Consider the following 15,518-nt stretch of genomic DNA (forward strand, 5'->3'; position numbering starts at 1 on the left):
GGACAAGTAGTAAATACAATTAAAAAGCATATTTAATGCATTTTCTTAATTATGCGTGACAAATTTAAGATAACAGAATATTTAACAATTGCATAATACATGCGCAGATCACATTTTAAAGACAGCGTGCGTGCGGGTGCTAGTTTTAATGCAGAAAGGAAACATTGCACGAGCAACCGAGCTCCTGCGAGTCAATACCGTGATTTTACGGAACTTGATAAGCCACCACACACATACAGAAGAAAACATCGGGCAAGTAACACGACACTTTTTCCTCCTACACAGGGCCCCATGAAATGAAAAGCATGGTTTAGGTATTCTTTCAAGGCCACCAAGAATTGAAGGAAGAAAGCTTTGTATTCAAAACACAATTGGACTGGATAGTCCTGTTCAAAAAGACAAAGGTTGGATAGACAGTGGTGCAAGCAGACATCAACATGCTGATTCTCGTCTCTTATGAATAACAACATGCCATAATTTCAATTAAATCACCAGCAAAAAAAAAAAATGGTACAAAAAGAAGGAAATTTAATCGCTATATCTCCGTACTCTACATGCCTTCTATTTGTTATGCTCGAAACTCGGGTCCCTAGAGGTATATTTGCTTAAAAAAAGGGAAGAATCTACCAATACACTTCACAAACGAAATTAAAACACATAGTCGAGCACAGGAAAATTAGCTGAACATTAAGACAATCAGACCTCGAATGTTCTGCCTTGCTGAAAGTAATTCCTCCACAAACGGACACTATAAAAACCACTATGGCAGTAAAGCTTTCAGCTGCACCCTGAAAAGATCACCGAGTGCCCCACGAACATCCATCTAAAAACCGAATGAACAGATAATTAGTTTCGAGCAACCACCAAGATTCTAATGTTTAAGATAAAAATGCAGACAATACAAGTAAAAACAATCCCCCATTCAGCATCATGCAAACTGATGGATATGGAAGTTAAAATAAGAACTTAAAATTTAACTTCCATTGCTAAACATTCTTTAACTCAAGCTACCTGATCACAGCACACAAGTTTTGTAAGCAAGGGATAGAACTCTCTCAGGTGTCTTCTGAAAATCTTGTTGTTCATAAAGCACATGCCCTTGAGCACCTGAAAAAGAGTGGTAAATTTCCTTGTGACCAGTGCAGTTTACAGAAAATAAAGAATCAAGCAAACTTGTTTATATTTTCAAACAACCACTCCACTTTGATGGTGGATAATAGATGGTCACCTTCAAATAAGAAAATAGAACCCTAAAATGTACAATAGTTAGTACACACAAGTGAAGGGAGTACCATTAGAGATTGTGAACGTCATCTCCCTACCTTCCTACTTTCATCATGTGTGTGTGTGCACGCATTGGCTATTAACAAGGAAAATTCAAATTGATTGAACAAATCCCTGACAGTAAAATCAGTACGAAGGCACCCAAGGAAGAGAAACAAGGGAGAAAAGAAAGAAACAACCCTAGTGGTAACAAGTTATATACATTAGAAAGCATCTGTGAAGCTAGTTATCACCAACACCAGGATGTGAAATCATATGGATCGAAACTTGAATTTATCCAACAAAGTTGCAATGAGTGGAGCAAATAGGAAAAAAATTTCTTACCAGAGACACATGATGGATACGTGTGCTAAATCAGCTCTTGCAGCATGTTCTGTGTATAATGACATTTCAGAAACAAATAAGAGATAGATTACATACCTTAACAATGACTGGGGAACGCAACTCAAGGACTCGATGAACATCCATGTTAGTAGTCTCTCCTACGCTGGATTGAAGGTCGGATGCTTCCCTCAGTACCTGTTCACAGAAAGAAACGAGTTTCTCTTCTGCAACTCCTCCAAGTTTCTCTTCCCCACTAGAATGCCCAGCAAAGCTCGAATCATTGTGAACTTGAGCAACATCAACATTAGATTCTTGCTGTTTCTCATTGATGGCATCAAAACCTGAAGTTGTTTTCTGCAACACATCTAGATAAATGCTAGTTCCAGCTAATTCTTGCCGAAGAAGATTTAGAGGAGGCCTGCCAAAGATGAACTAGTATTCAGTGTTCTTCCAATGCCAGGATCAAAACCACTAATGCAAAAGAAACAAGAAAAGAAAAATAAATTACAGCAAGAAATTGTTTCCCACCTCTCAACCGGAATATGGTGCATACGCATTCTGAGATTCGAATATGAATTATAGGAAGCCGCAAACTCTAACATGGACAATAAAACATCCATTATAGCAATCTTTTGAGATGCTTTCAATTTGCTCCAATACTTCTTCTGCAAATTTTAAGAAGATGCTGCTATTAAAAAGGAAAAAACATGTCACAAAGCAAACTTCTCTCTTCTAGTCTTCCCTAAACCTTCAGATGCACTAAACAAGATTGGTACTTCCAAAAAGAAACAGCATATGTGAAACAACATGATTCAGAAAATTAGCAATTGTCCTAACAGATTTTTATGGCTTGAAGCAACTGGATTTCCAAATGTACATAAGCACAAATTAAGTTGGACATAAGATAGATCTAGAATGTTCCATGAAAGGGGAAAGGAATGATGAATAGAATTCATACATCAAAATTTAAAAGAGAGTTATACCTGAATACTATCAATGGCACCAAGAAGTAATAATTGAGTGATGCACTTGCCCCTAACAGTTGCCATAAGTGGACTTTCCACCTCCTCTTTGGCATCAGACCCCACAGCATCTGGAATCTATAAAAGCACCAGACAAAGAACAGAGATAAGGGGAATAGAAAATATGTAGAGTGCATTGTATCTCAAAGAAATAGATAATGGTATATAATAAGATTTCCTTTGGATGATTCATTTGGCTGACCATAGATGAGAATTTGGAAGACTTGAAAATACAATGGCTAGCATAAATAGCATACAAATACAGTAAAATATAATGATTGGAAACACCTAAAAAGAATAGGGTTCTGTTCCTTTTAATCTTTATAATAGGTGAATATCGTCTCAAATAAATCCTGGAATCAATCATGAAAAAAAAAAAATCATGCCAAAGGAAAAACCACATCAGAAATACAAAACTGAAAACAAATTTACTCCTGAACTGATTAAGGAATTAAATTTTCAAACAGCTTCTAGAAAGCAACTCTTTCGCGATCAATTGGGAAAAAGCAGAAGAGTACCTTGATAGGAGAAGATGGTGCTGAGGCATCAGAAACACGAGCCTTGGATTTGGAGGTAAAACTTCTGAGAAACAGATTGTCCATCATGTTTCCCATGATTTTTTGACCTATAGTTTGATTCCTTTGAAGACCTTCAGCAGGTTTCTGAGATCTTCCAGAAGGTGATGGTAGGCCTTCAAGAATAAACATATTCAGTTTTATAAGTATTGTGACTGAACACATTTCAATAACTGGCTTTGGCTGTGCTGGCAATAGCATAAAGAGGACCACACCACCAAAACTACAGAAAACGTGATTTATTGTTCGTCTCTGAATGGCTATTAGAAAATCAATTTGGAGAATAACTTATTCTAATTTCATTCCATGCCACTTAAATCTGTCAGTCTCATCAATAATTTTTTGCCCTCACTTGACCTAACCTCAGTAGCTAGTTTCTTAGTTTTGTAGTTTTCCTTCACTTCTTTTGTTCTCTCTTTGCTTCTCTAGCTTACACAAGGAGAAGTTCTTGTATGATGCACTTTGTTTCTCTTAACATAGATTTTTACTTGAGAAAAAAATAATTCAAACATAAGACAAACTAACCTTCTGACCCTTCCAAATTACTTTGCAGTCCAAATTCTTGGTTGTGATCCAGTAAGACCATTGCATTAGGATTCCCTCTAGTGCCATGAGCACTGATACTTGGCGATGGCAGTGGAGATACATGTCCATTATCACTGGCATCAATCTGATGGTTATCTGTGCCAACCTCTGAATCTGTAACTAGCACCATAGAACCTTCAAAACCCAAAGCATTGAGCAGCTCAAGTGGTTGTGTTGTGTATGAAGCATCTCTAGTGTCCAAAAAAATAAAAAGAAACGCTGCTTAGTAATAAGAAACTAAAAAAGGTTTTCGCATTGTCAAATAACCTAGATAATAAGAAATGAACCTTATGCTTTTCAACAAAGTATCCCAGTCACTCTCGCTGAACTGGTGGCCTCCAACTTCTATAAGATGTACTAAAGCACCAAGAGAGATGGAAACCACTGTCTGATCAGTCTTTTTTGCGCAGTCTAAAAGCAAACCCAGAAGTGGTGGCAGCATGAAACACACTTCCTACAAATTGAGAGGAGCAATGATAATTTCCACAGATAAATGACATGCATAACTTTCTAAACAATATAGTGATAGTATTGTAAATGCTAACACTCAGAGTCTGTTCAGAATATATAAAATTTATCCAACTCTAACAAATGTGCCTTAGATATATATTCCAGCAAATGTGTATCGAATTGAAAGTCATTTCATGTTATCATCCTTTACAGTGATTTTTTCCAATAATACTAAAAAACATGCTTAATTTGTAGTGTCTTTCAATATTTCAACCTTATGATTCATCGCACATGATGTCAACAAATTGGCATCCTACGTTTTTTATATTTTCAAAAAGCAAAAGAGATTTCCCATTAAAATGTGCAAAGATAGAATGCCAAGAATTAAGCTCCAAGTCCAAGAATTCACCCAAGCAAGGATCTCACAAAGCCTTTAGGGGATGGGGCACCATAAGGTATAGAAGTATAGCCTTGAAATAAAAGAGCTCCTTACCAAAAATATGTATGGAAGCAATAGTCCAAATATAGATAATGAGAAAGAAGAGAGAAAATGAACAAACAATTAATACCTTATAGAAAGTGTTAAAGAGATTGCACAGCAACTGAAGCGAATGAATGCTGGTTTCTCGAAACAATTCATCATCAGAAGAGATTAAGCTTTCCTTTCCAGCATGTCTAACATGATCAAAAATAGGGAACAAGACACGATGGAATATGCTCTCCCAAAATGATGATGAGAACTTGCTACCTCTCTCATTTAGCAAATCAAACAAAACTTCTAGTGCACAGCTTCTGACCTCAGGTCTTAGATCTGATGTCAAATCAGATAAACCAGCTAGCATCGGGAACCAATAATGTTCAGTCACATCAAAGTTTGCATCAACAGAAACATCAATGGGCTTCAAAGCACCACCAGGTATAAGACCCTAAAGGTTGCCAAAACATTCAGAAACAGTAGTGGAAGAAAGTTCAGTTAACAAGGCAATCAAAATAGTTGGTGATAATAAATATCATGCCAAACAAGACTAGTTTGCAATAATTATACGGCATTGTCATAAACTTTACACACACACACAGAGACAAACTTATCCTTGATATACAACACAAGTTTATGGCTAGGAGAAATATAGAATTGTAGAAAAAGATATGATTAGTGAAGACCATATAACAAACCTCAGCAAGACGGTCCTCGCATATGCGGAGAAGTGCAATAGCCTTCAAACTTATACGGTGAGAAGTTCTATTGTTGGCAAATCTTATAAGACAGTTTACACAGTCCATGAAACAATCTCCAACAACCTGATCAAAATGTTCCAAGATAACTGCAAATGTTCCATTGTATTAGAAGTGCTTCATTGAAAAAGATGAGAAATAGCATGAATAAGTCAAGGTAGTTGAACTGAAAGAAGAAGAAAATGGCCCCTTTCCTACCCTGTTCAACATTTTCAAATGCACTTTCAACAATTGATTCCATCTCATCATCAGCAGCAGCAGTGAAAATCATAAAAACACTGCGCCATCCAGACTTTATGTTTCCAACTTTAGATTTGATCATCTGCAATAGACACCAGGTAATTAATTCTAAATGGAAGGTGTGATAGCTTATAGCAATTCTCAAGATGAAGTATTATTTCAAAAAAAAAAAACTCCAGGAAAGCTAAGTGCACGCACTTGAACAATGCAATCAACAATTAGCCTCCTTATGGATTGACTTCTACTATTCCGCATGAGAACAACAAAGGGTTTAAGAATGTCATTCTGGAAAGTGAAATTAGCAAGTTCAGCACGCTCCAAATACTTCATTCCAAGCTGCCTTAGAGAATCTATGGCATACATAGCAATTTTCTCATCATGATGACTCCCAGCAGAGATAAAGTGATTTGCCAAGACAGACCAAATTCTAGCCCAGACCTGGAACAAATATCAAAGAAAAACCTTAAAATCTGTAAAAAATCAAAATGTAATTGATGGTGCAAGCACAAGATCATTGTTGAACAGCATGCTTTCATGAATAATCACCAGTAAAATGAAAATAACACTGCTCAACATTGGAAAGTCCATGGAGGCAAACTTCTCATTAGCAATGTACAAGGTCATCGCAATAGCTAGCCATTTTAAATACTTCAACTGGCCCACTATATACAATATTTAGCTAGTTTATGGAAATATGCAGACTACTGTTTCTCCTTCATGAGTTGATTGCGAAAGGGCACATGCGCACACTCCATTCAACAATGTTCGAGATCTCACCAATCATAACCATAAAATATCCAGCTACTTTACTGAATCAAGAGGGGTGTCGACATTTGGAGTTTGACTGTCCCAATAGTAGGAACTACCATTTAACAGAAACTGTAGCATTTGAGCTTTAAAGGGAAAGAAAAGAAAAGGAAAAGGAAAAGGAAAAAAAAAACTATCTTTAATTGAATCTCAAATTCAATCTTGGTTAATTGAAAAGCATATTGACTTGTGGTAAGTGAGCCCTATCCCAAGGCCCATGTGCCTACCTACAGCAAGGAACCATCTCTAATCTGCCAACAAGTTTTTACTCAGTAATCCAAGTTCTTAAAAGAACAGAAAACATGGAACTACATAATAAAACAAGAATGGAGTGCACCAATTGTATTCAATGAGCCAATTTATCACAAGACAATAACTACATCCATAAATAACCAAGCACCAAAATAAACAGATATTGGAATTTGAATGGACAAAAACAATACCATGCGTATACGAGCCATATTGTAATAGCTGATCTCAACAAGCTTTTGCAAACTAAATACACGAGCAGGAGTCTGTCTTAGTTCTTCTGCTGAAACACCACATAGAGCATTGAAGAACTCTACAACCGAGTCACTGGGTAATTTAACACTATTGACAAAAACTTGTTCAGCAGGTTTCCCAGCCAATTCTCTTAAGGATTGAAGAACAGCATCCCTGGAAATTTGATTTGATCCAAGCATGACAGTTACTGCAATAGAAGGAGTTGAAGTGATGTATTCAAGCCGAGAAACACATTCTAAGACTGCATTCCAAGTGTCTTGAAGGGACTCCGTTTCTGAGTCACATAGTGCAAGCAGAGTCCTCAAAGCTTCTACATTTTTACTACGCATCTCCTTTGGGGCATGCAAGAAAGTAAATCTGACATACAAATTCAGAAGCTTAAATATCATGATCAGCAATCTTTAACATAATGATAAATAGGCTTGAGCTGTGCTTCCATTAAGTAAGGTTAAACACACTGACCCTGTAAATTGCCCAAGTAAGAAAACAAAAACAAATGTAGATATAGATATAGAAAGTAAAAGGTCAACTGTTATGGCAGAAATGAGACAAAGTAAATAAATAAATAAACAAGAAACAAGAAACGACGGTGAAAAGGATCTTACCGGACCAGAGATGTTAAAAAAGCATATCGCATGGTATCCATTCCCAGAACATGTGTAATGTGGATTCCAGCTTTAAATCCCTCCATGCAGAGAACAACCCTTGGCTTGTTATCACCTTCCTCCATAGTGACAGAGAAAGTAACAAGCAAAGGCCATCCTACAGCTTCAACCATGGGCCTTATAATTTCAATCTGTTGTACCGTATGGAAAACTCCTCTTCTAGCTCCTTGTTTCCGGAATATTGCCTGTGTTTGCTTAATTATAGCTTCATTCTCTGACTTGGCATCAGTTGATGACTTTCGTTTGGGAAGAGCAAGATTAAGAATACTGACAAGGCCACCTCTCTCTTCACCTTCTGGCTTTTGTTTGCTGTTTTTCCCAATCCCAGCTGCATCATCTTTCAGTTTTATCTCGTCCTTGACAATCGAATCATATATCTCTTCCAGTAGATCTGTTGGGGCACAATCTTCAGCATCACTCATGGCATTCATACGTATAAAATCTGACTTAGACATTTTTGGCCACACCATTGGATTATGTGCATCAGTGTTCAACAGTATAACCGCATATGCAAGAACATATGCGGTATCAGCATTTTTGAAGAGACCTGGATTGTCTGCACAATATCTGCACAACACACAACATACAAAATTAATAAACTTGAAAAAGCAATGGCATGTGACCGAAGTACTGATGTTCAATTGAAACTTTGAGACCATAGGTTTATCAACCTGATACAGATGAGACATAATAAATGCATCTAATGAGAAAAAACATATGTTCAACTTCTTGATCACATAGGACCCCATCACTGAGCTTGAAAACAAACACCAGTAGCACTAGCACGAAGATTAAAAGAAACAGACACCAAAAAAAAAAAAAAAAACATAATAATAATAATAATAAAGTCACTAGCAAAAAGCATCATCACATCCAGATAAAACTCAACCCTTTACCCATCCAAATGTCTTGACTCTTTGTACAAAGGGGCAAAGATGTTTAAGTCAGTTGCTATATTTTTTAATGCAAGTTCCCTAAAGTAGAGAACAACTGCAGTAGCTGTGAAGAAAATTGCCAGGCATTTTAATTATAGCTATGCAAGACTTAGGAAACATACATATCAATGCATCACACGGAAAGGAAATGGAAAGACAAAATTCGCTTAGAGGCAGTTTGCTGCAGCCTAAAATTACTATTAGATAATGCTAAGAAGAGAGAAAAATAAAACTCAAGACATAATCTTTGTTTTCACACATTGAGGGGGGAAGAAAACTTTCCCTTTATAAAGGCTAATACTTGAAGAGCTGAATCATGGCATGGGATATATCTTAAACAAATGGAAGCCTAAATCCATAAAGTGACATGAGCGAACCAATAAGGTAAAACAAAACCAGACAATGTCACAGATATGCAACTTCATAGCATGGCTTGCGAAGGAATAAAAGGAAGAAAACAGCACGTTTACAGCATACTCTGAAACGCATAAGCATTCACATTCAATTTTTAACATGACATGTAAAACAAACACAAATATCTCTTACCTCTCAGCAAACTTTTCCATGATACGATCTATCTTTTGAGCTTCCCCTGGAAGTCGAAATCCTTTCAGGAACTCACGAATTGCTGTATCAAACTTCATTTCTGAAAACTTCATTGAATCTACATAAGCATGCATGACAGCAAGGGGAAACTCTTCGTGTTGGCCCAAATAATCACCAATCATGGCCTGAAAATTTATAAATGGTTATAGGAACCCAAAACAATATAGAATATAATAGAGAACAGATATTCCACCTTGTTCAAACTAGGAGTATTTCTCAGAAATTGAGCAACTGAAGCAGGATTATTTTCCACCAACTTGTTTGATATCATATACTCTAAGCCCTTAACTGGATGCCTATTGAACTGCAAAATAATAAAACAACCAATCAACCCTCACTGTACCATGAGCAAATTAACAAAGATAAATAATCCATAATTCTATGTTTCACTCAAATCCTCAGGTTTAATTTGCAACAATAACTAGAGGCCACTCACATCTGATATAGCAGCTTCCATTGTAGATTTATGAGCCTTTGCCTTCTCAAAGTTATTGGGCACATCTTCCCTGCCTTTTACCTCTGCAATTTCTCTAGCTGAAACCTCTTCTTCAAGAGATTGAGTGCTTTTACTTTTCTTTTCCAATTCTCTACATGATCTCTCCCAATCAAGCAGGGATTTAAGTACATTCACAAGACACTGGAAAGGCCAAAGCAGAAAGAATTGATATGGCATCGTTTGCTAACACAGCAGCATAAAACATGTAGCAGAAGAGAACAGTTGATTAACTAGCTAATTCATAGAAAGGAATAGACAAACCAACCTGAAGTGATGAACCTTTAATTGAAGTAGTCTGCGACACAGCAGCAGAATTTGGGTCTGCAACTTGAGCCCCTTGAGATATTTTAGATAGGGTTGTAACCTAAATGATAAGCCAGGAGTCAACAAAAGGGAGTTTTAGGCAATACGAATGCAAAGAGTGAAGTGCAAATGAAATAATATTGGATGGGTATATACCATGCGTTCAAACAGGTTTGGTGCATCGAGATCACAGTCATAATTCACATATACATCAACAAGCATTTGAGGATCCTTACAAACTTTTTCAAGCATCCTGCAAAACTGCACTGGATCAGAAGATAAAATAGGAAAATGAGCATAATAATAAATCAATGAACAAAACGTTGAGGCCAGACAATATAACTAATTGCAACATGTGCGAAGTAATTGCAAAATCCAATTGATTAGATAAAAAATTATTACCGAAGAACACTCATTTTTTGGTTAGCAGGACACTCTGCACCATCCAATGATCGTAGAACTATCAAGGGAAAGAATACGCCAACTTCACCCTGAAAATATTTGGTAGGTGCAACTTATGAAAAAAGAGAACTAATGGCATAAAAAATGGAGTCAAAATATCAAAGTGAATGATTTCATAATATAAAAGGTAGCAATAACAAGTAGTAAAGATCATAAACATACTTTAAGACTTTCCCTGAACCGCAACAAAAGCACAAAGAAGATTCCAGTTGCATACTGCCATGAGAGAAAGCATGATCAAAAGAAAGTCAACAATCTAACAGCAGGTTCTTATAGAAATGGATGCAAGAAGAAGGGTATGGTGATTTTAATGAACCTGAAATATGATTGAAGATTGTGACACTGAAGCACGCAACAGAGCATAGGAAAGATATGCTTTTACTGAGTCAATAAAGTGGATGTTCTTTGTAAATGAATGGCTAACACCTTCCAATAAACCCTGCAGCAGCATGTCAAAAAAATTTATATAAACACCCGAACTTGTACTGAAAGAAATGTAACCAACTTTGTCAAACAAGAAATCGGCTTGCTAATATACAAAAGATTACAATAATTCTTATGCTTTTGTGACCAACAATCAAAGCATTACAAAAAATCTTAATTATAATCCATAAAATTAACCTGCAGAAGCTCTAGAGACAAAATCCTTGTTTTGGTGGTGACTTCATCATTATCCTCCTTCATGCCCATCTGCAAACGTTGAGCTTATAAATTATAAATAAGACTCCAAAAAGCTAACAACAGGATGAATAGAATACTGGTAAGAAAAAAAAAACACTCACCTTACAAAGTGTGCGGAATACCAATAAAGCATCTCGTTGTCCAATGTCCATACTCTCCAGGTCAATCCCTCTAAAGATAACAGTTAGAAGCAACCAAAAATTGTGCAAGAATACAATATGTAGTGTATACTTTCATATCCATACCTTGTAATCTTTTTACCATCTTCAGTATGCACAGCTTTGTCAAGAACAGCCTCCAGACCCTTTACAACGTATGACAGTTTCTTGTTAGTACCAGTACTATTCAAAAGGTGAGGTTTCATAAAAATAAATCACAGCAGCAGCCATGCACAGCAGCGGCAAAATACTAACGTTGGGGAAATAATCTTATAATAAGGGTTATGCTGTTTCAATGCAAAAGGATTAGATTCAGAGTGGAAACATGTTACTGTAGGACCAAAAAATATGCATGCTGTTGTCTGTGGTTTTAGTTTTTCTTTTTTCATGGAAATAACTCCATTGGGAGGAAGCAATCGTGCAAAGGTTATCATTGTCAACAAAGTGAGGCACGAGGGTAGAAGAAAAGCAATACAATAAATGAAATATAAACCTTGATATCAGAACCGCCTGCAAGATTATGGAGTTCCTCAACAGATGCAAGAGAAGTTTCTTTGATCTGATTAAGTGCATCACCCAAAGTCATTTCTTCCTTGTTTTGGTCAGCATTTGGAGTTTCTTCCACGCTTAAATCTGATTTCTCTGCTGAAGCACCTTCGTCATTCCCAGTAGAACCAGATGAAGTAGAAACCTGAGCTTGCTGTCAGACATGCTTAAAGTTATCAAAAAGGAGCAGCCAAATATTTTCTCCTTTTCCAACAGATAGCACAAAAAAGAAACTTAAAACAACAGGCTTAAATCCATACAGAATCAGATTCCATTCTCCTGAATATGATGTTGATCATCTGTGTTAACATTGCCTTCGATGTTGCTTGATTTATAGGGCTCTTGCTACACAACCAAACAATAAAACATAAGCACAACGCCAAGTTGATATCACATTACCATTCTAGTAACTGCAAAGTAAGAACCTGTGCAAAGCAATGTTGTAACATATTCTGATGACTCCCAACAAAGGCTCCCCGTGTACTGCATTTAAAACAGGTATTTCAATAGCATATCATTCAGTTAAATCAGAGCATCGATATTTTAAAAGAAGAACAAAATAGACAAATGTACATTTCAACATAAATAAAGCAGCATGAATGTGCATGGTTTAACAGGTATAATTTTTAGACAAAAAGTATAATAATAATTCCAAACATTAGTTAGCCCGAACAATTAACGACCCCATTCAAAGTGTCCCCTAAAGCAGTGATTCGCATCTTATATGTCATCACCTCAGGTGCAGAAATAATACTTCAAACTGTTGATAGCTCCACTTGACGATGCATATACTGCCTGCTGGGACATGCGTATCCAATTTGGAAGTCTAGGGTAAGCTCTGAATCATGAACCACTAAGGAGGCATTTTGATCATAGAATAACTCTGTCTCGGCACTCATTTTGGTCTTTAGTCTGTATTTGTCCATATTTGCATTGGATTAGGCTTACCGTGGTAATTTTCTAGTTTCTGTAAGAACATAACTTTACTGGTCTAAGGGTCTTAGGTCTTATATGTTATCAGAACTTTGTTTTAGTCTTTACTTATTTAAATGAGATTTCCCCAAGTGTTGCTATTTTAGGAAACCAAGTCTTGTGAGAAGTTAGAACAACCAGACTCGAGTCTAAATAAATGTAAATTGACCTGCATATGATTTATTCCCCCTTCTCTCCTTTTCCTTTCTTTCTCCAAGGACTTCTATTTATCATTCACAACAAACATTTGTATTTAGTTTTTTCCCTTTATGGTCATCATCGAGGCAAACCAAATCTCCATGTATATTTTATAGTGAAATTTTTCAATATCCATGAAATATCATTTCATACTTTTACATCCTTTCCCCCCATGAATTATCTATCCCATATTCTTCAAACAACTTGATACCCTTCAACCCCTTGACATTTTCTAACCAAATTGCATTATTCTCCTACCATTTTAAAACACCAAATGCCAAACACATGTATCACTAGTTACAAACCTAATATTTCTAATTTATCCATAACCTAGCTACCACATAGGCAGACCACTCAAAACCTCTCTACATCACAACTTTTTCTCTGTGCCAGATCTTTATAAAGCTAGATACTTCAATATACAGCAAAGCAATAGGTAAATCCCTTTAATCATGCAAAAGTGAAATGCTAAAAATAATTCTGCCATTGTATTCTAGACAATATACCTCTAAACTTTGTGGATGCTACAGCTGTCAGAAGTACCTTTAACACTTGAAGAATCGTACTGCACGCAGTCATCAGAAGTTAGCAGGCACATGAAGGAACATGTACAAAGTTAAACTAAAGATACATTTAAGTGAATGCACCTATCAGGTGATGAATTATCAATACAATTGCAAGCCATGTTCAGAATGTCCGTAAACAGCAGAACATTTTTACCACCTTCCAGACCAGGATCTCCCTCTAAATGATCATATGCAATGAGTTTCTGCAATTGGAAAAGTATACAATAAGTTATCCATCGCCATCGAACTATAATATGTGCAATTATTTCTTATAGATAACAAGGTTTAAAGGGTTTGGGATCCCTTCACAGCATAAAGATCCCTCGCAAGGCCAAAGTTCAAGAAGAAAACATCCAAAAGTGCATAGTGACAAATTAAGTTACATACATGAAGACAATCCAAAGCAGGTTCTAAGATTTTCAAATTCTTCGTCTCAAATGCAATACGAAGTGGATTTAAAACAAGCTCCGCTTCAGCTCCTTCCAAGGTGCACCCAGCATTTGCCAATACAACTGTGATGCTTCGACTACTGCCTGCTTGCTTACTTGCTTGCTGTGCCTCTTCATAAGTATGTTGAACTGCTTCTGACTGGTCTGATTCTGTTCCAGTTTTAGCACCTTCACCCTCTGAATCAAGTGAGCTGCAAAAAAAAATGATAATGTAGGACACCTATGTTAATTTTAAGACTCGTTCATGCTATATTCAAATCATTCTGGTTAACTAGTATTCCCTGGAATAATCCAATTACCATCTCAACATGTTTAATCCGACAACCGCTGAGCTCAGCAGCACATTACTATTAGACTCAAACAACAATCATTCGGATTGACTGAGTTTACTTGACAGTGTATAGAAATAAAAGAAAATAGCATGAAATTTTGCGAAAATAAACAGTGGGGGGTATGAAACACGTCTTAAAAACTAAATTAGAACAAAAGAGCATTACGTCATGAATGGAATTTTTAAATACAAACCTCCCGTCTCCAGCAGACGATGCTGCCTGATTCGTCTCAATGGGTTTAGGCTGCTGAGTCACCTCTTTTGTATCATCTGAAGAAACACAAAAAACAATTTTTCCAAAATGAGCTAAACAACACCATCAGAATTAAAGATCCAGAAGAAAGTTTTTTTAAAAAGAAAAAAACTAACCTAAATAAGATTGGATAGCCTTTTGGAGATCGGGGAACTTCTTGCCCGAACATTCCTTTATCATCGATTCAAATGCGCGGCTAACAAAACCGCCCGCCGCCATTTCTAATTCTACAAAAAGAGAATGGATAGTTAGGGTTACTGGATTTCATCGTAAAAATCAAAAAATTAAAGCAAATTATGGGTCAGGTCGAAGAAGAGGATAGCATCGTTGACGTGAAATGGAGAAATGATGTGATTTGATAGAATTTGTTACCTTTTCTTATTTGATTAGAGAGAGAAATGACGAATAATTGAGATCTGGAAATGGAGATGCTAAGAGAGTAGAGATCTCGCGTGTTTTAGTTTTGGTTTTTCCTACAGGCCTCGTCGCGAGGAGCCCGGATTTGATTTACAGGGGAGATCGGCTACGTGTATTTGTAGACGGGGTAAACTACATTCTTGTTCTTAGATATTCATCAATGTTACATTTTTATCCTTATATTTTATAATTTTACAACAATACTCTTATAGTTTCTTGAGATTTTGATTTTGCCCTTCATTGCTGGTAGTAATTAGTGAAACTTACTTTATATTTTATTAAATTTTTATAAGCCAATGTACTGACGTTACATTCCCTTGGACATGTACTTCTCCTTCTTCTTCTTTTACCGTACATATGGCAAATCTGTAATTTTTTTGTTTTTTATTTATTTTATAAAACAAGTTTTTTGTATATTTTTTTCTTCTTTATATTTGATATTTTTATCATTTTACA

At 36.3% G+C, this 15,518-nt stretch overlaps 1 protein-coding gene across 1 annotated transcript; it reads right to left on the reverse strand.

Annotated features, from left to right (window-relative positions):
* Window positions 1-250: 250 nt before the first annotated feature.
* On the reverse strand, window positions 251-15,175 carry ATMIN7 (HOPM interactor 7). Its single transcript, XM_011020985.1, has 34 exons — window positions 15,018-15,175; window positions 14,762-14,872; window positions 14,587-14,662; window positions 14,000-14,252; window positions 13,694-13,815; window positions 13,553-13,611; window positions 12,302-12,359; window positions 12,137-12,221; window positions 11,824-12,030; window positions 11,418-11,476; window positions 11,274-11,343; window positions 11,113-11,181; window positions 10,808-10,930; window positions 10,654-10,707; window positions 10,432-10,520; window positions 10,186-10,282; window positions 9,992-10,090; window positions 9,667-9,867; window positions 9,424-9,534; window positions 9,171-9,355; window positions 7,630-8,256; window positions 6,964-7,381; window positions 5,912-6,151; window positions 5,672-5,795; window positions 5,414-5,562; window positions 4,810-5,166; window positions 4,078-4,244; window positions 3,731-3,981; window positions 3,149-3,321; window positions 2,592-2,708; window positions 2,137-2,273; window positions 1,705-2,026; window positions 1,012-1,107; window positions 251-823 (listed from the first exon to the last, which is right to left on the reverse strand). The coding sequence occupies exons 2-34, from the start codon at window positions 14,862-14,864 to the stop codon at window positions 761-763; spliced, it is 5,361 nt and encodes a 1,786-aa protein (XP_011019287.1). The 5' UTR covers window positions 14,865-14,872; window positions 15,018-15,175; the 3' UTR covers window positions 251-760.
* Window positions 15,176-15,518: the final 343 nt, after the last annotated feature.

Source organism: Populus euphratica, unplaced genomic scaffold (genome assembly GCF_000495115.2).
Source record: "Populus euphratica unplaced genomic scaffold, PopEup_1.0 scaffold19.1, whole genome shotgun sequence".
NCBI lineage: Eukaryota > Viridiplantae > Streptophyta > Magnoliopsida > Malpighiales > Salicaceae > Populus > Populus euphratica.

Excerpts from the sequence above, each read along its gene's own strand:
- ATMIN7 (XM_011020985.1), bottom strand. The coding sequence starts at position 14,864 with ATGGCGGCGGGCGGTTTTGTTAGCCGCGCATTTGAATCGATGATAAAG. Across the intron at positions 12,222-12,301 it reads TACAACATTGCTTTGCACAG|CAAGAGCCCTATAAATCAAG; the intron begins GTTCTTACTTTG and ends TTGGTTGTGTAG. Across the intron at positions 12,031-12,136 it reads GGAGAATGGAATCTGATTCT|CAAGCTCAGGTTTCTACTTC; the intron begins GTATGGATTTAA and ends CATGTCTGACAG.